Source organism: Trachypithecus francoisi, unplaced genomic scaffold (assembly GCF_009764315.1).
Source record: "Trachypithecus francoisi isolate TF-2019V2 unplaced genomic scaffold, Tfra_2.0 Lachesis_group1, whole genome shotgun sequence".
In the NCBI taxonomy this organism is placed as follows: domain Eukaryota; kingdom Metazoa; phylum Chordata; class Mammalia; order Primates; family Cercopithecidae; genus Trachypithecus; species Trachypithecus francoisi.
In genome coordinates this window covers 104,410,000-104,434,477 of record NW_022681454.1, presented here as the reverse complement: position 1 = coordinate 104,434,477, position 24,478 = coordinate 104,410,000, and the positions used below count along the sequence as shown (strand labels likewise).

The 24,478-nt window shown below is 40.6% G+C and overlaps 1 protein-coding gene across 4 annotated transcripts; it reads right to left on the bottom strand.

The window, feature by feature from the left end:
• Nucleotides 1-2,114: 2,114 nt before the first annotated feature.
• LOC117085757 (cytochrome P450 2U1) lies at nucleotides 2,115-24,408 on the bottom strand. Of its 4 annotated transcripts, none has more exons than XR_004438070.1 (6): nucleotides 23,633-24,408; nucleotides 9,979-10,614; nucleotides 8,036-8,197; nucleotides 6,076-6,243; nucleotides 4,960-5,337; nucleotides 2,115-4,399 (listed from the first exon to the last, which is right to left on the bottom strand). XR_004438070.1 is itself a non-coding variant. In XM_033214943.1 (5 exons), the coding sequence occupies exons 1-5, from the start codon at nucleotides 24,120-24,122 to the stop codon at nucleotides 5,159-5,161; spliced, it is 1,245 nt and encodes a 414-aa protein (XP_033070834.1). In that variant the 5' UTR covers nucleotides 24,123-24,408; the 3' UTR covers nucleotides 2,115-5,158. The 4 variants fall into 4 exon arrangements, 2 of the variants coding, with proteins under 2 accessions (XP_033070834.1, XP_033070833.1); XR_004438069.1 differs by having other exon boundaries at nucleotides 2,115-3,005; nucleotides 4,299-5,337; nucleotides 23,633-24,210; XM_033214943.1 differs by having other exon boundaries at nucleotides 2,115-5,337; nucleotides 10,369-10,614.
• Between the last annotated feature and the right edge of the window lie 70 nt (nucleotides 24,409-24,478).

Sequence of the window (24,478 nt, the reverse complement as noted above, 5' to 3'; positions counted from 1 at the left end):
CTAATGTGAATGACGAGTTAATGGGTGCAGCACACCAACATGGCACATGTATACATATGTAACAAACCTGCACATTGTGCACATGTACCCTAGAACTTAAAAGTATAATAAAAAAGAAAAAAAAATGCCATTCTCCCCATCCTTTGTGTCCTTGAATTCAGTGTTTAATTCTCTTTATAGTGTGTATCCATTAACAATTTTTTGTGGTTATAATTATTATTAATGTTTTTGTCTTTTAGCTTTTTGTTGTTGTTGTTGTTGTTGTTGTTTTTACGAAGTCTTGCTCCGTCACCAGACTGGAGTGCAGTGGCACGATCTCGGCTCACTGCAACCTCCGACTCCCTTGGTTCAAGCGATTCTCCTGCCTCAGCCTCCTGAGTAGCTGGGATTATGGTGGCACAGCTAATTTTTGTGTTTTTAGTGGAGATAGGGTTTCACCATGTTGGCCAGGATGATCTTTATTTCCTGACATCATGATCTGCCTACCTCGGCCTCCCAAAGTGCTGGGATTACAGGCATGAGCCACCGGGCCCAGCCGTCTTTTAGCTTTTATATTAGGGTGAAAAGTAATTTATGTACTATTATAGTGTTACATTATTCTATATTTGCCTGTATATTTACTTTTACCAGTAAGAGTTATGCTTTCATGTTGCTATTTAACATGTTTTCATTTTAATTTGAAGAATTTCCTTAAGCATTTCTTATAAGGCGGGTCTAGTAGTAACAAACAGATTCCCTCAGTTTCATTTGTCTGGGAATGACTTTCTCTATCTTTTATTTTTAAAGGGTATTTTTGCCAAATGTAATATTCTTATTTGGCAGTGTTTTGTTTTTGTTTTTTTTTTTTAGAATTTTGAATACATCATCCTACTCTATCCTTGGCTGCAGGGATTTTGCTGAGCAATCCACTGAGTCTTATGGATAATTAGCCTTATCCCTTAATGAAAACTGATTATTTGACCCTCATACAAAGGGAAGAACTGATAAGAATTTGAAATATCTTAGCCAGGCATAGTGGCATGCGCCTGTAGTCCTAGGTACTTAGGAGGCTGAGGTGGGAGGATCACTTGAGCCTGCAGTGAGGCGTGATCATGCCACCCTAGCCTGGGCAACAGAGTGAGACCCTGTCTCAAAAAAATAAAAGAATATAAAAGTATTATCATTTCAATCATGATAATACCAAATTATTTACTAATGAACAAATACCCTACTTAAATGAATTTGGTTTCTAAAAATAATGCAGCAAAACTGAAGATTTGAGGGTGCCACATTATTCAGTGTTCCTCTTGTTTCACTACTGTTATTTCACTAAAACTCATACTCTGGTGGCACAGCCACAGTCACTAAGGAAGCAGACAGAAAACAATGACAGGTTTGCCTGTATCATCTCCTCTCTAGCCTAAAGGATCAAATAATCACCTTCCATCAAACTCACTTAATTCTTCATTTGCCCAACATACTTACTGATGCCTGCTCTGCATAAGGCATCCACTATTGGTAAGGTATCAGATACAGTCAGTCCCTGACATCCTCATGGAGCGGAGATGAGAGAGATGATAGAAACAGAAGGTTTAACTAAACAAGGTAGTTGCAGTTAGTGATGACAGCTCTGGAGGAAATAAACTAGGTGATGAGATTAGGGAGTTCTCAGGAAAGACCACTTTGGATGTCATGGTGGGTGACCTCTCCGAGGAGATGCTGTCTGAGCTGTGACTTCAGGAAGAAGAGTAGGCTGTGGAAAAAACTGGCAGGGGGGTCCCTCCACAGGCAAAATAGGGTTCAAGTATGAAAAAGCTCTTTTTCCTGAGCTGGGAAATGTGAGACCAGCACTCAGTACCTGGCCACAGCAGGATCATGTGGGCCCATCTCCTCTCAACTCATGCTGGGCTTCCACAGGGAATATAAGACACCTGGGCGGTGATGCGGTCCTCTAAGAACTTCACAGGGAAATTTTAAAAGAATTACCCTTGTTTCTAAGGACCATGCTTACATTCTATTGTGAACATCTGTCTTTGGAGGCCTATTTTCTTTTTTCATTAACTTGACATCTGGAAAACAAAATTTTGTATAGCAATTAAATCAAAACAAAACAAAAAACCAGACATGACACTTTCTCAGTTAAAATAGTTTAATAAAAGCATCAAAACTATGCTAAAGATGAGAACCGAAAGTGAGATATTAGGTAGACTTATAAAACAAAGTACAGTTAGTTTTTCATTTCAAATAAACCATGATGTGCAAAATTGTAAAATGTCAACATGTCTGAGAAAAGCATTAACAGTCCTTTTAGCAATTTATATATAAAGATGTTTTTAAAGTGCTACAGCTTAAGGCATTATATTTTAAAGTTTAATAAACATCTAATTTCAACATCTCTCCAAGAACAGACTTCTTCTCAAGTAAGCTATAAACTCTTTGGTTAGGAATATTGAAAATGCCTGTAGAATTTAAGGAGTAATACACTTGTTAATGCTGAGTTATTAGTACGATTCAAAAGCATATGAATTCCATATCAAGAACAAACTGTCCTGCCCAAGGTGCAGTGTAATCCACACTGTATCATCTCATCTAAAAATCTATACAGCAGCCGCCCCATCCACTCAGTTGCTCTGCAGTTAGGCTATTAGCTTTTCTTTTTCAAAAAGCAAAAATTCTTAAGACACCTAAAGATTAGCCTGTATTTCATTTATCTATATTGAAAGTGCTTAATAATATTTTTAAAAAGGAAAAGAGCAGTATGGTAGATAAAGAATGTAGAGTCAAAAATCAGTCAATTATTTTAAAATATCTTTTCTTTTTCCTCTGATTGTTTTGATTAAGCAGATATTATTTTCATTTTTTGAGCTTGCAAAAGTTTGCCTAGGCATGTGCTAAATCAAAGGAAAATCTAGCCTCATGTTCACAATTGCCCTGGAATGCCATTCCCAGACTGAGATCTAACTACACAGAGTATGGCTAATGGCAGATGAAGTCAGAGGCTGGGGAGATCTGGTGTCTCCATTTATCTGGAAAACAGAGCAAGGAAGGATGATCAGTCACAGGAGGCCAGTCAGACAGAAGTGTTTAAGTTCAGTTTCATCTTTCGTTTAATTCCCGAAGTAACAACCACTCTGGATCTTTTCTCGCCCTCTTCTCTATCAGTAGGAACAGCAGTAGCTGCTTCTCTCCTTTAGGAAAGTGAATGAGAGGTCCCTGGATATGGCCCAGCCTTCAGGTGGTGGGAGCTTACATTCTGTTAGATATAAACAGCTAAGGCATCGTTCTAAGTTTGTTTAAAATGGTTGTTTTAAATGATAAACACAAAAGTCCGGTGATTTTTTAAAAACTGGCTTTAATGGACATTAACAAATAACATACACTGATTTATGACCTTTAAACAACAAAAATATGACTTGTAATTATTCAAATAAGGTAGGATTTTTCTCTTAAGTACACTTCTTAAAAAGTCCTTCACAAGATGACTGGGCATCCACTAAGACCAAGGCACTGTGAGGGAGGCAAACAGCATGACATCCTGACCTCAAGGAGCTCAGCCTGGGATGGAGACGGACACACACAACTCCAGCATGAGGCCAAGGGGTAGCCTGTTATGGGATCAAGTGGTGGCAGAATCGAGAAGTGATTCTGAAAGTGTTCTTTAGTCACAGAGACCAGTAGGTTTGAAACTCAATGATGTTACTTTTTAACTTTGTGCCTTTCCTTCTCTAAGCCTCAGCTTCATCCACTACAGTATGCCACCCTCTTAATAGAATTTCTGTAACAATTACAGAAATATGCAAGTAAAGGATTAAGTATAGAGCCAGCATGAGGAAAGGTTCAGGAATATGGTTGCTCATATTACTACTATGCTTACTTGTATACATGGAGCACTGTGGGAGAATAAAAGAAAGGGGTGGTCATTCTTTGGAGCATGTTCTCACTGGGGGAAATCCTGGCATCTTGAGCAGGACAATTCTTCACTGTATAGGACTACCTTGACATTTAGCATCCTGGTCCCATGGCAGCAGAAGGCCAGTAGCACCCCCATCATTCTGATAACCAAGAAACAAACCCACACATTCCCAAACTCCCGCTGAAGGGGTTACCACCCCTGCTGAAAACTGCTCTTCCAGAGGAACCTTCTACATTGAGAAACAATTTAGTTCTCTTAATAAAAAGAGAGTGAATTCTTTGAGAGTGTATTCAAGGATCAGATACATTGGGCCTGGTGGCAGGGAGTCTAGGACAGGAATGTTCAGTCTAGTTTGAAAGCAGAATTCTTTCCTGATGAGTCCCAGCATCAAAATCCCCAAGCTCACCATTCAGGCCTTAAGTAAAAAGGCAGCGTTGCATCTTTGCAAATAACTCAGTAGGAAGGAATTGTGCCATGAAGCTACTTCTTTAGCAAGGCTCACTGTTCCTGTAGTTGAAATAGAAGGTAGACATATAAATGTATACAGTAATCCTACAAGGGATTTTTAAAAATTATAATTTCTTTTTTCCTCAATATACATGACAGAACCCACTTCATCCCACATCTACAAAAAGTAAAAACTAAAATCATAAACAAAAAGATAATAACAGAACAAGCCCAAAGAAGCTGGCATAGAATCTGTGCTGAGAAAAGTTCTCCTCCATTATAACCTAAATCCATAACCATCTCTGACAAAGCATTACAGGCTGAACACCGCTTTCATGTTGTCACAGGTCTTTAAAAGCCAGCTGATAGATCTTCTTCTCCTGAATTTCTTCTCCAGAGCTTAACAGCATTTTAGAGATACCAGAAAAGATGTAAGGCATTTGACCATCATTAGTGCTGAGAGGTAGAGAGAAGCCAAGTTTTATTACTCTCATTTTACATATGGGATGTCTGAGGCACTGAGAAATGAGAAGATCGGCCCATTGGTGGAAGCCACTGCAAGTAAAATCCAGATCTCCTGTTTCCTAGGTACTTTGGTTTCTATGCCCCAAATCACAGACCTGCATTACTAAAATGGCTGAAGCATCCTGCTGAGGAATCCTCCAAGATGAAAGCTCCCAGTGTGCTTTACCCTCCTTCTGATCTCTCTGAGCCCAACCTGGATCCACTGAGTTGCTGGATTCACTGTCCCTTGCAGTAGAAAGAATCTGCTTAGAAAGATTTATATATCTTTTTACCATCTCTTCTTGGAGATGCTCTTCATCTCCTTGAAATAGTTATATTAAATGGATGTGGGGCTAAAGTTAGACCAAATCTTCCAGTCAGGAGGGGCTTCTTAGAATCCTTAGGTAAAGCAAATGTGAAACTCTGCATTAGGCTCACAAACATTAGGAATAATTCCATCTTTGCCAGCTGTTCTCCCATACACACCCGCTTCCCTAAAAATGAGATCAGAAAAAAATGAAGGATTATAACACCATCCCTTCTCCTGTTTCAAAAAGTACAAATTTATAGGAAATATCTAAATTGAGTATTCTAAATGCAGATGGAGTTTTTAAATCAAATTGCCATTTATACTACATAGCCTCCCACAGCGTATGCTGATCAGAATTTTTACATATCAAATACACATTTTAACTCCTACTCATAAAAACCTATCCTCATTCTAGACAGGAACTAGAGACGGATCCAATGTGGCAGCTACCCTGTCTCTTCTGTGCCTGCTTACCTCTTTCCTTCATTTTTACCTGGAAGATTAAGGCAAAAAAATTCAGATTAAGAATCCCTAGAGCCTCCCTTTTCCATAGAAAGAATCCTACGTTCCTAATCTAGGAACCTAAAAGAGGAACTGTTGAGATTAGGGAACCCATCCTCTCACCCACCAGACCAGATCAGAAATTGCTCTTAACTTCAGTAGCTCCCTGGGACCCCCCCCAGAATTACCTGATCAGCCCTGAAAGTAAGTAAAATTTCTAATCAAATTTAGAGATTTAAAACCAACTGCTTTATTAAAATCTGAAGTGAACATAGTGGAGATGCCTTATCTAAATTACTGATCCCTTCTCTTACATTAGCTTGCCAAGAAATAAACATTTTTAAAACAACATGAAATAATAAAATATTATTTTAGTTCTACTTCTTTTAAAAATTACACAGTTTAAAAAAGTGTAACTGACCTATCCCAAAAGGAATAAAGGTTTCTTTTTTAATTAGTTGTCCTTGGTCATCCAGAAATCGATTAGGGTAGAAATCTTCTGGTTTCTCCCAAATGGATGGGTCTCTATGTACTGACCACAGGTTGGGTAAGATCAGTGTGCCTTTAGGAATGGTATACCCTTGGAGCACTAAAACAAAAGAAAACATATGGGTGTTATTCAGTATGCTTTTACTAGTAGTTCTCCCTAAACATCATTATCTGAAAAAAAATATGTAGTTATATACCTAGCACTTTAATTGGTTGAGACCAAACTGTGAGGTACTTGAGGGTGGGGATATGATCTTGTCAACTGGCATCCCTCTCCCTGCACCATCCCAGGACCCACCTGAGACAGGGAGCAGGCAGTGTTCCAATGAATGCTGAATTAATACATAAAACCATAAAAACATTACAATGAAGAGAAAACACTAAAACAAAAACAATAGGGCATTTCAAGTAAACTTTCCCTAAAAATTAAAATTCCCAATATGTATAAAACTTAGTTTACAGGGTCATTTATGTCCATACAACAATGTAGTGAGGACGTAAACTAAGATAAAGAGATACACAGGGAAGCCAACCCTGGCTTTTACTAGCTGACAAGTCAATATGCACTTTAAACAATGCCCAAAAGATACTATAAACACAGTCTATCTGGTACCAAAAAAAAACCTGTTAAGTGATCCAATGTCATTTATAAGCAATGGCATGCTATAACTGTCTTAAAACTAGATCAAGCCCATTACACTATGGGCTGACTCCAGAGGTAAATTCCTTGTTAATAGGGATATTTAAAGAGAGTCTGGACATGACCAAATAGACATATTTCACTGTAGATGAGAGGATGAAACAGGTGACTTTAGAATAAGATGGGCTTTTCTATTCTTTTTTTTTTTTTTTGAGACAGGCTGTCTCACTCTGTCGTCCAGACTGAAGTGCAGAAGTGCAGTGGCGTGACCTTGGCTCACCGCAACCTCTGCCTCCCGGGTTCAAGTGATTCTTCTCCTGCCTCAGCTCCTGAGTAGCTGGGACTACAGGAGTGTGCCACTACGCCCGGCTAATTTTTGTATTTTTAGTAGAAATGGGTTTTTGCCATGTTGGCTAGGCTTGTTTTCAACTCCTGGCCTCAAGTAATCCACCCTCCTGGGCCTCCCAAAGTGCTAGAATTACAGGTGTGAGTCATTGCGCCTGACCTTTTTTTTTTTTTTTTTTTTCTGAGACAGAGTCTTGCTCTGTCACCCAGGCTAGAGTGTAATGGCACAATCTCAGCTCACTGCAACCTCCCAGGTCCAAGCGATTCTCCTGCCTCAGCCTCCTGAGTAGCTGGGACTACAGTTGTGCACCATCATGCCTGGCTAATTTCTGTATTTTTAGTAGGGATGGGGTTTCATCATCTTGTCCAGGCTGGTCTTGAACTCATGACCTCAAGTGATCTGCCTGCCTCGGCCTCCCAAAATTCTGGGATTACAGGTGTGGGCCACCATGCCCGGCCTTCTAATTATTTAATATTTATGCTTCAGCTGCAGAATTTTAAAAGTTGAAGTAAGATAATTTTCAGGCAAAATCCTTAATCCACATTTAGACTAGCTCTTCTGACCTCCATGAAAAGAAGGGAGAGTTGCCTTTGTCAATTCTGGAGCTTTTTCTGCCAACATAGCCAATTTAAATTTCGACATTATTTGTTTTGCCAGTATAAGTGTGTATGTTCTGAAGGCTATAGAGCTACTAGTAAAACTAAGCAGTAGTAGAATTCTAGTACAACCAGTGATGCACAGCAGAGGGCTGAACATTCCCTAGACATTTTATTATCTATGACACAATACTAAATCTTTAGAAGGATCAAGCTAGACAACAGTCACCACACCCCTCACCTCAACTACCCTGGATTAGAGGGCCCTGCTTCCCTCAAGGACATTCAAAGAGGAAGACCCTGGACTTGCCTGTGTTCCCTGAGGTCATATGAGGAATGGCAAGCGGAACCACCACAGTTAGCCTCTGCACTTCCATGATGGTGGCTTCTGTGTAGGGCATCTGGGCCTTGTCCGTGAGGGAAGGAGCTCGGTTGGCGCCAATGACCCTTTCAATTTCTTCATGAACCTTCTCTATGTAAAAAGGGAAGAATAAACCAGAAGATAACCATGGGAGAGAGTTGAACCTGCCCTCCTCTGCATACTTTCCATCACCACTAATACCTAACTGGTCAGTTGGCAGTTCAGGCCTGACTCTGCCTCAGTAAAGGTGAAGCGTTGGTCAGACATTTCAAGTAGAAACAGCTAGCCCCAGGGTGCTTGTGCTACCCTGTGACTTAGAAGTGGGATAGTAACACATAGAGGGGCCAAAGAGAAAGCACTCTGGATTCAGGAGCATCCTAAGTTATACTCTCATATGAACATGGGATTGACTCTCTAAGTAGACTGAGACAACATGTGATACCCTAAGGTGGCCCCCAATATTCCCTGTTCTTGTGGTTTATATCCTTGTGCAGTCCCCTCCTACTCTGTACCAAGTTGGTCTATGTGACCAAGAGAATAAGGATGAAGTGAGGACATGTCACTTCTGAGATCAGAATAGAAAAGACACTGTGGCTCCTCATCTTTGCCACTCTCTCTCTCTCTCTCAGGTTGCTCACTTTTGGGGAAGGAAGCCACCAAGTGAAGCAGCTTTATGGAAGGGTCAGAGTGGTAAGGAACTTGGCCAACAGTCATATGGATAGCCACCCTGGACCTGGATTCTTTAGTCTCAGTCAAGTCTGCAGACCCAGCCAACATCTTAACTCTAACTTCATTAGAAACCCTAAACTGGAAGTCATTCGTGGATTCTTGACCCTCAGAAACTGGGAGATAATACATGGTGGTGGTTTTTGTAAAGCTAGCAAATTTCGGGGTGGTTTGCTACCCAGCAATAATTAACTAATACAAGTAGGTATAATCATATCTATAGTAGGCAGAATAAGGGCCCATACAAGATGTACACACCCTAATCCCCTGGAGTCTGTAAACATAATACCTTACATGGCAAAAGGGACTAAACTGATGTAATTAAAGACATAGAGATAGGAAGATTATCCTCGATCACTTGGGTGTGCCCAATCTAAGAACATGGGTTTTTAAGTCAGATAACCTTTCCCAGTTGAGTTCAGAGTCATAGAAAGATGTGACTATGAATGAATGGTCAGAGAGATGCAACACTGCTGCCTTCAAAGACAGAAGAAGGAAGCCATGAGCTGTGGAAGCCAAAAACAGCAAGGAAATTGATTCTTCTTTAGACCCTCCAGAAAGGAATACAGCCCTGTCAATGTCCTGATTTTCAGCCCAATGAGACATATATCAGACTTACAATGTATAGAACTCTTAAGAAACTTGTGTTGTTTTAAGCCACTCAGTTTGTGGTAATTTGTTATAACAGCAACAGAAACTAATAATACACCATCCTCCCTGTATTCTTCTACTCTGAACTGCCATGGACTTTCAGTATCTATTGGGACTGAGGTGGTAGAACTAGCTCTGTGACCTTGTGAAAGTCACACAACTTCTCTGAACCTCTGTTCTCCAATTTCAAAAAAACAAGATGTGTTCAGATCAGCATTATGATTCCCTTCAGCTCTAGAATGTTCTTCTCTAAAGGTCTTTCATGATCATAGATTTCACACAGAATCAAACCCGTAGAGATTTGAGCAGGGGTAAGCAAGTTATGACCTCAGTACTACTGTCTAGAAACTTGGGTTTCACTGTTAACATCTTACCAACTCCCTATGAGTTGCAAGTATTTGTTTGCCAGCCTGAAGACACTGCTCAGTGTTAGGAGCCACCAGATCACTGAGGTTGCTAATCCTGATTTAAATTACCTGGTTTTGCCATGAACAAAGGAAACACCTATTAATTACCTTGTACATCGGGGTTCAGTGACATATACAGCAGGCACCAAAGCAAAGAGTTAGTTGTGGTATCAGTCCCAGCAATAAAGAGATCCCCAATGATATAAAATAAGTACTCTTCATCAAAACTGCTGTTACTATTATTTTTCCTCTCCTCTTCCATGTGGAGAAGGTACATGTCTATGAAGTCCTGAGGGTTCTCTCTATCCAGAGACTCTTGATGGTCTTTGATGATTTTTTTAAGGAAACTGGTTATATCCTTTTCAATTTGTCTTAATTCCTTAAATGGTCCAAAGGGAAGGTAATAAAGCCAAGGGCATATGTTGACCATGAGTACTTGACTGTTCAGACAGATTTCTAGCCCTCGTGACATAAAACCAAGCATTTTCTTGAACTCACTATTGGTGTAATCAAAGCGCTGGCCAAAGCACAAGGAGCAAATGATGTTAGAGACGGCATTGCTGATGATGGAGAAAGGGCAGAAGGGGTCTTCTCCATGCTTTTGCATTTCCGCTTTCACGTATTTGAACTCCTCAATAATCTTGGGCTCCAAGCTAAGTTTTCCCAACCCAAAATGACGAAGAGTTGAATGAGAGAACTTCCTTTGTTGTCTCCAGATGGGACCATAATGTGCAAACACAACCCCTAGAAAGGGACACCAAGAAAGGAAGATGAGAAACAGCATTCCTGATAACACTGAACAGACCTACCATGGAGTGCATTCTGTATTTTTCAAGTCACTTATGGAAAACTCCTCATATATAGATAAAGACCACTAGTCAAGAAAAACGATTGGCAAAATTTAGTTATCAAGATAGTATGTGTTTCTAATAACAAAAATCATATCTAATTAAATTAGGAGAATTTGCTCTAAAGCTTATTATTATAGATAGTAACTCCTGGTGAAATGAAAAGTAATGAGTTTCATTTTCCAAAGTTAGTGTGCATTTCAAAGTATTACATTTCATAAGAGTGAATCCAGGCTTAGAAAATGTGTCAGGTGGCCAGGTACAGTGGCTCTTGCCTATAATCCCAGAGATTTGGGAAGCTGAGGTGGGAGGACTGCTTGAATCCAGGAGTTCAAGACCAGCTTGGGCAACAGAACAAGACCCCATCTCTAAAAACAAAAAAATTCACCAGGTATGGTGGCATGCATCTGTAAGCCCCAGGTACTCAAGAGGCTAAGGTCAGAGAATCACATGAGCCCAGGGGTTGGAGGCTGCAGTCCACTATGATCATGCCACTGTACTCCAGCCTGGGTGACAGAGAAAGACCCTGCCTCTAAAAAAAGAAAAAAAGGCAATAAACATTTCAGGCTATATATCCCCATATTCTAAACATTCTGAACTGAAGGATAATTATAGCAACAGATTAAAATGAGGGCAGAGACCATATCTCATAGTGCTCACCATTAAAATCTAGCTTCTGGCATAGTGCTCAGTACATAGGAGAGGTTGTTAAATATTAGCTGACTAAATGAACAGCCCAACTAGTTTAGAACTATTGGACATCAAAATTTGGAATCTGATAACTGGCAGGTAATCTAAAATGTCTGTTATTGGCAGCAGCCCTGATTTTAAAACATATGAACATGTTAAGGTCATCCACAACTACATCCTATTTGATTTTCACTTATATATCCCACCATCAAACCCCACAAAATTGCTCCCAGATATATCAGATTGTTCTCAAATATTCCTTGTTTTCTGTCACCTATTTCATCCTATTTTCCATGGTATACTCTATCATTTTGGCTAGCTCTTCTTCCTTCCCACATTACTTCTGAATTCTTACTATGTGCCAGGCATGGGGGTGCAGTAGATACAGCTGCAAATGAAATAAAGACCCTGCTCTGTGGTTAAATTTTCTCATATCCCTATAAAGTGTCTTTCTTTTTTTTTTTTTTTTTTTTTTGAGACAGAGTCTCGCTCTGTCATCCAGGCTGGAGTGCTGTGGCCGGATCTTAGCTCACTGCAAGCTCTGCCTCCCGGGTTTACACCATTCTCCTGCCTCAGTCTCCCGGGTAGCTGGGACTACAGGCGCTGCCACCTCGCCCGGCTAGTTTTTTGTAGTCTTTAGTAGAGACAGAGTTTCACTGTGTTAGCCAGGATGGTCTCGATCTCCTGATCTCGTGATCCGCCCGTCTCGGCCTCCCAAAGTGCTGGGATTACAGGCTTGAGCCACCGCGCCCAGCCTATAAAGTGTCTTTCAATGTAAACATCCATGCAGTCAAATGTATCAATTTATCAGTTCCACTTTCCTCGTTGGAATCTTCCAAATGTCTGCTCAAATCTGCAGTGGTTGCTCTGTAGGCCTTTGGTTCAGGTGCTATGACTTCTATTAGTCATTATTTGGGAATTTTCTTAGACTCTTCTGTGTCAGAACCCATTTCCTGAATTATATTTCTTCCTCTTTGTTTTACTCCCTCATTTTGCTGAAGCACATCCTCTAGTAGCTTCTGAGAAAGGATGCATGGGAGGCGAATTTCTAAAGATTATGTGTGATTATTTATTCTACCATTGGACTTCCTCAGAATTTTAAAGACATTGCTAAGACTGGACTGACTGATGAGTCATAAGATATGTACATATTCAGTATGACTAGACATTGCGGATTACTCTCTGAAGTGGAGAGTACTCTGAAAGTGTATTCATAGAAGTGTTTAAATGTTCTCATTTGTTCAGAATAGTTGCCCTCATTTGATACTTGTCAATGTTTTTAGTTTTGTCAACAGAAGCCTGGAACATATCTCATCTGATTTTTATTTGCATTTCTCTGATTGTTACCAGTGGGTCAGAGCAGCTTTTTATATGGTTATTGGCCAGATTTTCTATTCTGTAATTTGCATTTATCTACTGTGCAATTTTCTTTTTCTTATATATTTGAAATGCATAGCAGATCTTTTAGCATGTGTTTTTTTACTTTCTAAGTGGTATGTGTTAAGCAGAAGTTTTAAATATAGTTGTATTTATCAATCCTTTGATTTCTGCTGCATATCTTATTTTAGAAATCTCCTTGTACCATGGGTTCATAAACAGATTCTCTATTTTCTTGTAAAAATTTTAAATTTTGTTTTCACATTTAAGTTTCTATAATCTACCTGGAATTTATATTTGTGTTAGGTATTCCTACCTATTGTGAGGTAGGAATCCAACCATTTTTTCCCTATGTAGACAACCTGTTGTTCAAAGGGTATGTCTTTGTATGATACCCTGTATGTATCAAGTATGATTTGTCAAAGGGTCCTCACTCCACCTCACCAAACCGCCAATCTGTAGTGCTGTCTCTGACAAACATTTCCTTTATAGGGGTGGGCCAGTTGACAGGCTTTCTAGTTGGTTATATTGGTCTATGTGTTTATCACTGTGCTCAAAGCACATTGTCTTAACTACTGTTACCTTATAATAAGATATAAATAGACTTTAATTTTTTATATCGAATAGGGAAGTCCCCTCTTCCCTACAAAACCTCGTTCTTTTTAAAAACTGTTTCAAAAACTTCAAAATGAATTTCTCAAACGTATTTAGGGATTTTGGTTGGAACTGCAATTAATTATTTTTTCTTTTCTTTTCTTTCTTTTTTTTTTTTTTTAACACAGAGGTCTGGGGGATCCACGGAGCATAGGAGGTGTTTGCTGAGGTGCAGGCAGTGGGTGGAGGAGCCTAATAGGTGGTGACTGGCAGCTAAGTTGTCTCCTGGGAGGGCTTGGGTTCACCCCCAGGCCCCATCCCCACCCTGAGCCTGTTTGTCTCTGGATGTGGCCACCAAGACCCCGGGAGAGGCAGAATTTCTGCTGGCAGAACCTGGCTTGGACGCCCACTTTGTAGCTTCTATGTCTCCATTCTCATGCAGATACACTTAATTTCTACATTAATTTGAAAACTGCCTTCTTCTTGATGATTGAACTTGTAATCTAAGAATGAATCTAAACTTGCTTAAGTTTCTTTAAAAAAATTGCTGGATTTTGTTTCCTAATGTAAGTTTTTAAAAAATAGTATATTCACGAATGACAATGGCTTATAAGTTTCCTTTCTCATGCTATATGTGTCTTGAATATACTGGCCTCCTAAAGCAAGCCAGGGTGTAGTCTTTGTCTCTGAAAGAATCTGTCTAAAATTGGAACATGTTTCTCTTTTCCTTTAGGTTTATTTATAACGTTGGCCATCTGACTCATTAATCGTCAGACCTCTATCTTAATAAATAATTTAAAGCTCTACATTTGCCTCTGTCTGGGTACTACTCTAGCTGCAGTCCACAAGTCTTGTTTCCATGTATTTTCATTATTTGGTTTTAAGTAAAAAAAAAACAAACAACTTTCTATTTTAAGTCTTCTTTGCTACCTTACCTGGTTTATTTTATGCTGATATTTGACATTTGACATTTGCTTGCTTTTTTACCCTAGTATGTGGCCAGTGAAATTTCTAAATAAAGTTGAGAAGAATGTTTGTCCAAGTAATTTTGAGGAATATGTCCTCTCTATATGTCCAATAGAGAAAGCTTGATAATGGTCAAAGCCAAATTTTCTGTATCCTTAACAAATTTTTAATTATTTGATCTCTCAACCAAATACTTATATTAAGCCATTTTGCTATAATGGTGGATTTATCAATTTCTCTTACAGTTCTGTAAATTTTTGCTAAAGGTAGATAAAGACCAATGTAGCTATACAGATTTATATTTATATATATATGCTGTTAAATACAGATATATATTAGATGACATTGTTAGGTACATTCAAGCTTAGAATTCTATCTTCCTGTTTTTTAAATTTTTTTAAAATGGATCCGTTTATTATGAATGCCCTCCTTTTTCTTAACAATGAAGTATCATTTAGAGTACCTTTTGTCAAAAAAGAACCAGCTTTTCTTTTTAAAGTATTTTCTTAGTATTGTAATACCTTTTCATTTTGAACTTTTCTGTACCCTTATGTTGGGGGAATGTCTCTTTTTTGGGGAAGATAGATTATGTCTCTTAAAACAACATGTAATTGGATATAAAAAATATCCATTCTGGCAAGCTGTCCTTTAGCCAGTAAGTTTAGTCCTCTTACATTTATTCTAATTACTAATTTCTAACATACTATTTTGAGATTTGTTTATCTGCTTTGCTCATTCTTTTCCCCCTTCCTTCTCATCTTCCTGTTGAGACAAACAGGGTGAATGTTCACTCTTACATTTTTAACATGCTTACTCAAAGTCTAGTTCAGCAGTTGGCAAACTACAGCCCAAAAGCCAAATCCAGCCTGCCACCCTTGTACAGCCAGAGAGCCAAGACTAGTTTTTACATTAATAAATGGTTGAAAAAAAATCAAAAGATTATTTTGTGATATGTGAGAATCATATGAAATTTAAATCTTTCCTTTAGTGTAAAATCAAGGGGCAAAAAAGAAATTCAAATTTCATGATCTATAAATTAAGTTTAACTGGAACACAGCCAGTTCATGAGTAACACTAATTTGTTTACATTATGTTCTATGGCTGTTTTTGCATTAAAACAGCAAAATCTGCCAGGCATGGTGCCTCATGCCTGTAATCCTAGCAGGTTGGGAGGCCAAGGTGGGAGGATCGCTTGAATCCAGGAGTTCCAGACCACCTTGGTAACACAGTGAGACCCTGTCTTTACAAAATAAAAAAATTTTTAATTAGCTGGGTGTGGTGGCTCAAGCCTGTAGTTCCAGCTACTCGGGAGGCTGAGGTGAGAGGATCACTTGAGCCTGGGAGGTCAAGGCTGCAGTAAGCCGATATCATGCCAATGAACTTCAGCCTGGGTGACACAGTGAGACTGTCAAAAAAAGAAAAAGAAAGAAAAGAAAGAAAAGGCAGTGTCAAGCATATAGTTGCTGCTTAGACTGGGGGTGGGAAAACATTTTGTATGCCAAGGTCCAGGCCAAGACAGACAAACGTCCTTGTTTTCTTTTGTTGGTGGCCAGGGTTGTTAAGTGTTCGTTGTCAAACTTTCACCCAGTTGAAGCATTTCAAGAGTTGTGTCTTTGTCTGGAAACAACTTTTCATTTTGCCAGGCTGTATCTCTTCCCCACCCCCATTCTACAGCCAAGGCCCTCCAGAGCATCTACCTACTATTTTCTGCAGGGGTGGGGGCAGTGATAAGGACCTGATCTTATTTTATGTGCATTTCAAACCATCCTTGTTCTCAGTCTACTGGCTCATTTCTGTCTCCTGTGATCACTGGTACCTCCAATTTCTAACCCTTTTTGAGATTCTGCATGGTAAACTAGGGGAGTAGTTCTCATTCTATCCTCTCATACTCCACTGGCATTCCCCTCTGTAGATGCTTAGGTGTAGTCATCCTCCACTCTATTAAGTCATTTGCCAATCCTATAGCCACTTTGTCTTCAGGTGTTATGGTGCAGAAATGTAGATGTGTCATTTCATTTCAATGTAGATAGAGTATGTGCTTCTGTTCGGCATCCCTCTGGTATGGTATGTGATTGTTGCGACAAAGAAGGATTGGAAATGTCTTAACCACTCCTGAAACCAGAACTCTCCTTTTGTGTAATAAAGGCCCATAAACTATTTCCTAGGCTACCAAGTTTAATCATTCCTCCTGTCTTTAACTATGAGCAAGTCTTCTGCTGCAGAGTATTCAGCGGCCAAGTGTTGGTGGGCCTCCTCTTTTCTTGGATAGATATGGTCTTCCACACCAGCTTTAGGATTTGATACCAATCCCACCTACCCTCTCTATTTTTATTTATTTATTTTTTTGAGATGGAGCTGCACTCTGTCACCCAGGCTGGAGTACAGTGGCACGATCTCAGCTCACTGCAACCTCTGCCTTCTGGGTTCAAGTGATTCTCCTGCCTCAGCCTCCTGAGTAGCTGGGACTACAGGCGCATGCCACCAAGCCCGGCTAATTTTTGTATTTTTAGTAGAGATGGGGCTTCCCAGGCTGGTCTTGAACTCCTGACCTCAGGTGATCCACCCGCTTCGGCCTCCCAAAGTGCTGGGATAACAGGCGTGAGCCACCACGCCTGGCCCTCTCCTTATTTAATATAGTACATATAACATCTCTGCGTTGTCCTATTTATCAAAAAACATTATTTTTCCTTTGTTAGGTCCTTGATCTTACCATCTACTAACCATTTTTAAACTACATATTTGCATTTTAGAAATATTTTGTCTACCAAAATAGCTCGGAAGCAAAAATCAGGACTCTTTTGCTTCAGAATAACAAAAATATACCCTCAAGCTAGTTCATCAAACAGGCCAGTTAGGCTATGGAATGAAACAACAGGAAGAAAAGGGTATTGCCACCTCAGGGAGTACTAAATGTCACAGAACTCTTTCTCCCTGTATCTATTTTTCCCTCCTCTCTGTCTGACTTCATTCTTTCCAACTACAAACCAGCTTTTCAGTGAAACATGAGCTATCCTGAGATGCCTATTTCCCCAGTTTCACCACCAAAAGGAAAAGCCCTCTATTTTCTAGATTCAACCTGAGAAATTCTGGGGAAGGATTCAAATGCTTCAGGAGGGTGTCCTGCGGTGATACCAACTTGAGATATCTTAAATTTATTTTGTGGCTTGAGGTTTCTAACTATGTCATGCTATTCTGATCCCAAAACTATGTAGGGGTTGGTGTGTAGTTGTGAATTATTGAGTTCTGTGCCTGTCCTACAGATTAACCAGTTACAAAAAGGTTAGAAATTCTGATCAGTCCACTTTTGGTCAGTGTGTCCCTCAACTTATCACTAAATTGACATTGATACATTCTCACAAACGGATATTATACAGCTCCTAAGAACTTTACAGGAGGATATTTAATAATATGAAAATATGTTCATAATACTTTAAGTGATAAGCAATTTTTAAAATTATGAAAATTATTCCATTTTAAGGAGGCAAATATATTTCTAAAAATACATGTACATGTAGAAAAAAGACTGGAAGGTGATACATGAAAATGTCAATACTATCTCAAAATAATGCTGATCACAGATGATTTTCAGTCCATTTTTTCATTTTCCTTGTTTTGTTTTCCAGTAACTTATACTACTATAATAAAAATACTCAAAATACATTAAACATGAAGCAATTCTACATTGACCACATATACATCTTTACCTACTGAACAGAGAGGGTGTCATACACTGATTACACTTACCCTTTCCTTCCATGGGATCATAGAAGTATTCCTATTAGTGGGAGAATTCAGGCCATCTCAATGTGAGTGCATAACTATTTCAAAATCAGTTCAAATATCTATTTTATTGCATACTCAGTTAACTTGTTTCCCTCATTCATTTTCAAATTCCCCAGATGAACTTTCATTTTCTGTTTATCTTCATTTCCTAATTTCATTTTGCATCTTGTTCTCCTTTGAGGTATATATCAGACTGATCTATCCCATACTTTTAAAATTCTTCAAAATTTCATTTTACCTTCTATTTTTATGGCTTTGCAATTTGCTTTGACTCTTGCTCCAAGTCTCCAGTGATATTATCTGAGCCATATCAAGTTTTACGAGTCAAATCAGTGTTTCTTTTTCTACTTTCATGACTAGTGTCCTACAAACATTTGTGGTAGCATAGTTGGTAAGAGCAAAACAATGTAAAATTTACCTAATTTTTATCAACAGTGAAATAGAGAATATGATGCCATTATATTCATTCTATTTAGTGGAATACTGCATAATATGGTTAAAACATAACACTTTTAAATAACAAAAGCTAGTTAGAGAAAGATACTTTAAGTATCCAACATATGCAAGTTTTAGAAGAACATACCAAATAAAGCTATGTGTTATCAATCTGAAGCAGATCTGAGCTGCAGATAATCAAGTTTATACTGTTCTTTGAGCTTTATTTTGAATATTTAAAAATAAAAATGTGATGTTAGAAGAAACAGATCACATGTCTTACCCTGTTTTGTGTTGCTATAACAGAATACCACAGGCTGGGTAATTTATAAAGAACAGAGATTTATTTCTTACAGTTCTGAAGGCTGGGAAGTCCAGGATAGCACTGGCATCTGGCAAGGGCCTTCATGCTGCATCATCCCATGGCAGAAGGCAGAAGTATAAGAGAGGATGAAAGAGAGAGAGAGAGAAAGGGGGCCAAACTCATCCTTCTTATCAGAAACCCACTCCCACAATAACTAACCCACTCTGGTGATAACAGCACTAATCCATTGATGAGGGCAGAGCTCTCATGACCTAATCATCTTTTAAGTTCCTATCTCTCCACACTGTTGCATTAGGGATTAAGTTTCTAATACATAAACTTTTGGGGACACCTTTAAACCATAGCAGCACACTTAAGAGTGAAACACTCCTCTGGTAGACTTAGCTCTGATTTTGTAGTTTTCTTTTCTTTTTGTGCTTAGGAAAAGAATCAATCAGAATGATGGATACAGCATCTTAACGGCCCACCTAGTTTACTGTAGTTTTTATGGGCTTAAGAAGACGACCAACTTGTCTAATCATGAAATTTTGAAAAATTTAAACATAACAAATAAACTGCCTACATCTGGAACTTTCAGCAAATGTATTAAGTCAACTATTTCTAGCCTCTCTTCGCACAACACTATTTATGAAACATACTCTCCTCTGCTATTCTCATCAACTTCAGCAGCAAAGTTCTTTCAAAAAATAATAAATACTGAATAACGTTATCGGCCTCTAATTCCTAACATAATTTCTTTTCTCTTATGGCCTACACATCTTGTTTCTGGACAATATCACATTTACTTCTTTGCTACTGGGCACAGTAGCCAAAGATGGTTTGAGCTGTCCTCAAGTCTTGCTGAGCTGAGCATCTTGACTGTAGTCACAGTGGCCTCTCTTCTTCAGGCTGATAATGCTGTCCATTTTTTGATCTGGGAAGTCCACTCACAACTCATCTGCTCCTTCATCCTTTGATGATCATCTTGAAATAAATTCACATCCTCCCTTTTTATTCTTCACTCTTGAAAAAGTTCTATTTAAAAAATCCTCTGCTAGCAACATTTTCTTATTCAGATGATCTGTTCTTTATTCCAAGTTAAGTCCACAAGCATTTTCTTCATGCCACATGGTTCTTGCCTTGTATTATCTTGTCAACAGCTTCTCCAGCCACTGATACAGCACATTCACCCAACACATACCAGAGCAGCATTGCCTAAGAAAACCCTGTCTCTTGGGGGAATACTTTAGTTGAGATACTACTGAAGCACCAAATTGCCCCCAGGCTCCCCGCTCTTTTCTAAATAGAGATTTAATAGTAAGCAGTGTCCAACTAATGCTTAGAAATGACCTTGTTATAGATTCTCAACCAAACAGCCACCAAGAAGCACTCTGATAAACTGTTTTTTTAAGAATTGGAAACTATACCGTTAAGATCTCAAAGAAGAAAATCTAATTCCTACCTTAAGAAATCCAGAGGAAGAGACAGACACATAAAACAAATTATAATAAAATGTGATACGTACATCAATAGATGCTTGTATGCACAAATTCATTCATCTTTTGGTTCTCTATTCTGTGCCAAGAAGTAGGGATACAGTGGTTAACAAAAGGAACAAAATCTCTGCCCTAAAGAAACTCACATTCCATTGAGAGGTGGGGTGGTAATAGGCTAAATACTATACTTCCCAGTGTTTAAAGAGAAAAATATGAATGAGATAAAATAAGAGGTGGTACTGGGCATTGACCAAAATAGCACTGAAAGGTGACAATTGGCCTGACGGATGACAAGCAATCAGTCAAGCAAGAAGTTATTCCAGGCCCAAAGAAGACAAACGTTGTACCCTGAGGCAGGCCCAGGCATTGCAGAAATCAGGTTAGTGTGTCTAGAGTAGAAAGGCCAGGTTGAAATGTACAAATGAAGGGAGAGCTGAAAAAGAGAAATGCAGCAGCCAGATCCTTCAGGCCATAGTAGATCAAGTATGGAGTGGGGAGGCAATTGGTTTCAGCCAGAGAGCTACAGGGTTTGATTCATGGTTTATGTAAGAGATCCTTTTGGCTGCTCTGTGGATGAAAATCTGGAGTGGAAGCAAGCAGGTTAGTCAAGAGGCTTCTAAAGTATCAGATTAGAAATGATGGTAGCTTTAGAAAAAAAGAAAAATAAATAAATGATGGTAGCTTGGATGAGGGTGCTGGCAGTAGAGATGGAGAAAAGTAGATGGATGTAGCACATATCTACTGTAGGAGTCAATAAGACTTATGGATTGGTTAGAAGAGACTGGGAAGGTCTTAAAATGAAACAATAGTATCATAGAAGTTAATCTCGTTCTACAGGGTAGGGAAGCATCTCAGGGTACACATTCTCAAAGAGGTAACATTTAAGCCCAATCTTAAAAGCAAGTGTGAAAAAAGAAAAAAAAGTGTTGGTGGGGACGTAGAGAAATTGGGACCCCTGTGGGAATGTAAACTGGTGCACTCACTGGAAAATGGTATGATGGTTCTTCAAAAAATTAAACCTAGAATTACCACATGATCAAGCAACTCCTAGGGACTCAGATATTTGTACCCTTCTATTCATAGCAGCATTATTCACAATAGCCCAAAGGTGGAGGCACAAGTGTCTATCAATGGATGAATGGGTAAACAAAATGTGGTATATACAGTTCACCCTCCACATTCATGGGTTCCACATCTGTGGGTTCCACCAACCGCAGATCAAAAAACTGCATCTGTACTGGATGTGTAGACTTTTTTTCTTGTCATTCCTTAATACAGTATGACAACTATCTACAAAGCATTTACATTGTAGTAGGTATTATAAATAATCTAGAGATGATTTAAAGTATCCAAGATCCGTGTGCATAGCCTATATGCAAATACTACACCATTTAATATCAGGGACTTGAGCATCCTAGGGTTTTGTTATTCGCAGGAGGTCCTGGAAGGAATCCCCTACAGATAAGGAGGGATGATTATACATATGATGGAGTATTATTCAGTCTTCAAAAGAAATTTTCACATATGCCACAACATGGATGAACTCTTAAGACATTATGCTAAGGATTTTAAATGAGTAGAGATAAAGATCATAATACTTCGGCCGGGCGCGGTGGCTCAAGCCTGTAATCCTAGCACTTTGGGAGGCCGAGACGGGAGGATCACAAGGTCAGGAGATTGAGACCACCCTGGCTAATACGGTGAAACCCCGTCTCTACTAAATACAAAAAACTAGCCGGGCGACGAGGTGGGCGACTGTAGTCCCAGCTACTTGGGAGGCGGAGGCAGGAGAATGGCGTAAACCTGGGAGGCGGAGCTTGCAGTGAGCTGAGATCCGGCCACCGCACTCCAGCCTGGGCAACAGAGCCAGACTCCGTCTCAAACAACAACAAAAAAATCATAATACTTCAAATGCCCCACTGAAAAACAAATGTCACAGTTCACACCTCATCCACTGCATGCTTTCGTAATACTGCTTCTACCTAGAATTCTCTTCTGAGCTCATGGCTGCCTGGAGAAAACCTACCTGCTTTTCTTTTTTAAAAATTATGGTGAAATACATATAAAATTTACCATCTTAACCATTTTTAAGTGCATACCTTAATGGCATAAGGTACTTTCACACTGTTGTGCAACCACTGCTACTGTCCAGCCACAGAACTTTTTCATCTTGCAAAACTGAGACTTTCCGTCTCTATGATAATTTCACTATGCTAGGAGGCACCTCATGTAAGTGGATCATACAATATTTGTCTTTTTCGTTTAAAATCCTGATGCAAAACTCTGGCTTTATCAGATTCTGAAAAGCCTAGATCTCTCTTTGCCATGTCATAAGGACAGGAAATAGCATTCATTTATTTAATAAATACTTGAGCTCCTACTATGTTTCAGGCAGTAATGACTCTGTCCTCCTAAATGTCAGAACAGTGGTGAAGACTGATATCCAGGCCCAAGATCATAAACTTATGTAGCTTCAGTTTTGGAAAGTTCAGTGAAGGAAAAGTGCTTGGGTAAGGGACCTAGTTCTAATAAGGGAGCCTACCCTACTTGGAGAGGCTGTGAGAAAAGGCTTCCCCGAGGAAAAGGCATTTAACACCTGACTGATGGATAGGAGTGACTCAGAAAAGAAGTCAGAGACCTAAGCCAGCCAATAAGACAAAGGGGGACGGTGGAGACAGGTTAGAGTGGACATTTTATTGCAGCAGATAACACGTTTTCCAACACGCAAAAAGGTCCAATTTAGACTCCCATACGCCGGAATCAGAGGCTATGAACCAGCGCCTGAGATTTGGTAATAGGCTTCTACCGTGTTTTCTGGACTTTTTATCTTATTGGAAAATATCTTAAATTCTTGCATTTGAAACTCACAAGGTAAAAAGAATATCCCTCTTTCTAACATGGGGGCCAAAGTTTCTCTCCGAGGTCACAGCTGGTGGAAGGGAAGACTACTTTTGGAAAGATGGAACCTGGCTTGCCACCTTGTCCTCCCGCTATCCCTATTCCTCTCCCTCAACCTCCGGATGACTTTTCTACTTCTGATCTTGGAGTATGAACAAGTCACGCGTCCGTCACTACTTGATGGGATCTTAAAAGCATCAGGAAGGAGAGGCGCCGCTGCCAGCAACATCTGTTCAGGATGCAGGTGTGAGGCAGGGTGGGGGCGCGCGGCCGGAAGGGGCACAGGGACTGCAGCCCCCGCGCACCTGGAGACTCATCCGCGGCATCCGCGTACCCACAGCCCACGACCCACGCCCCCCGCCCCCGCTCACCCTTCTCCTTGGTCACAATGGAGATGAGCGGCACCCGCGGGCGGTCGCTGAAGACCTCGGCCTGCTGCACCAGCGCCTCGCGCACGCTGTGGAAGTCGCTGAGGACCACCACCAGGTAGTGGCCGATAAAGAAGCTGAAGATGCTGCCGTACACACGGGCTAGGTGAGCCAGGAGCACCTGCGGGCCCACGACTGAGGGATCAATCCCTGCGGCCCTGGTCCTGCTGCTCAGCCAGCTCCGCCGCCGGAGGAAGGGAGGCAGCAGCACGTGACCAAAGTTGCCCACCAGGGGCCAGGGCGTGGGCCCGGGCGGGATGCCCCGCGCCCGGCGACGCCGCAGCCAGATCCAGCCCAGCACCGCTACGAGGCCGCACAACAGCAGCGCGTCCCCACTCGGGTCCATCCGCAGCAGCCCCAGAGGCGCACGCAGGAGGCGCGCGGGCCAGGGCGGGTCCTCGGCAGGGGGCTGCGGCGGCCCCGGAGAGGACATGGTCAGGGCGCCGGCGGCCTCGGGTTCCCCTTGCTGCCCGGAGGAGACGCGCTGGCAGCTGCCTGCCGCCCGGCGTCAGGGTCCTGCTGTGCCCTGGAAGGTCGGGGGCGGGCAGGGGCCGTAGAAGCGCGCCCGGATTGGCTGCGCCGCGCGCATTCTCTCCGCCGCCTCCATTCAGCGACGCCCGGGCGGAACCTGGAGACGCGCCGGCTGCCTGGCGGAGGGAGCTGGCGGGCGAGCGGGCGCGGAACCTGAACTTTGCCCCGAAGTCCCGTTACGCCCCTTTGTTGGGTCGGGGCTGGCGGTGACTGTCCTTGAAACTGGGATGCTGGCAACACAACCTTGCGCTCTGATTG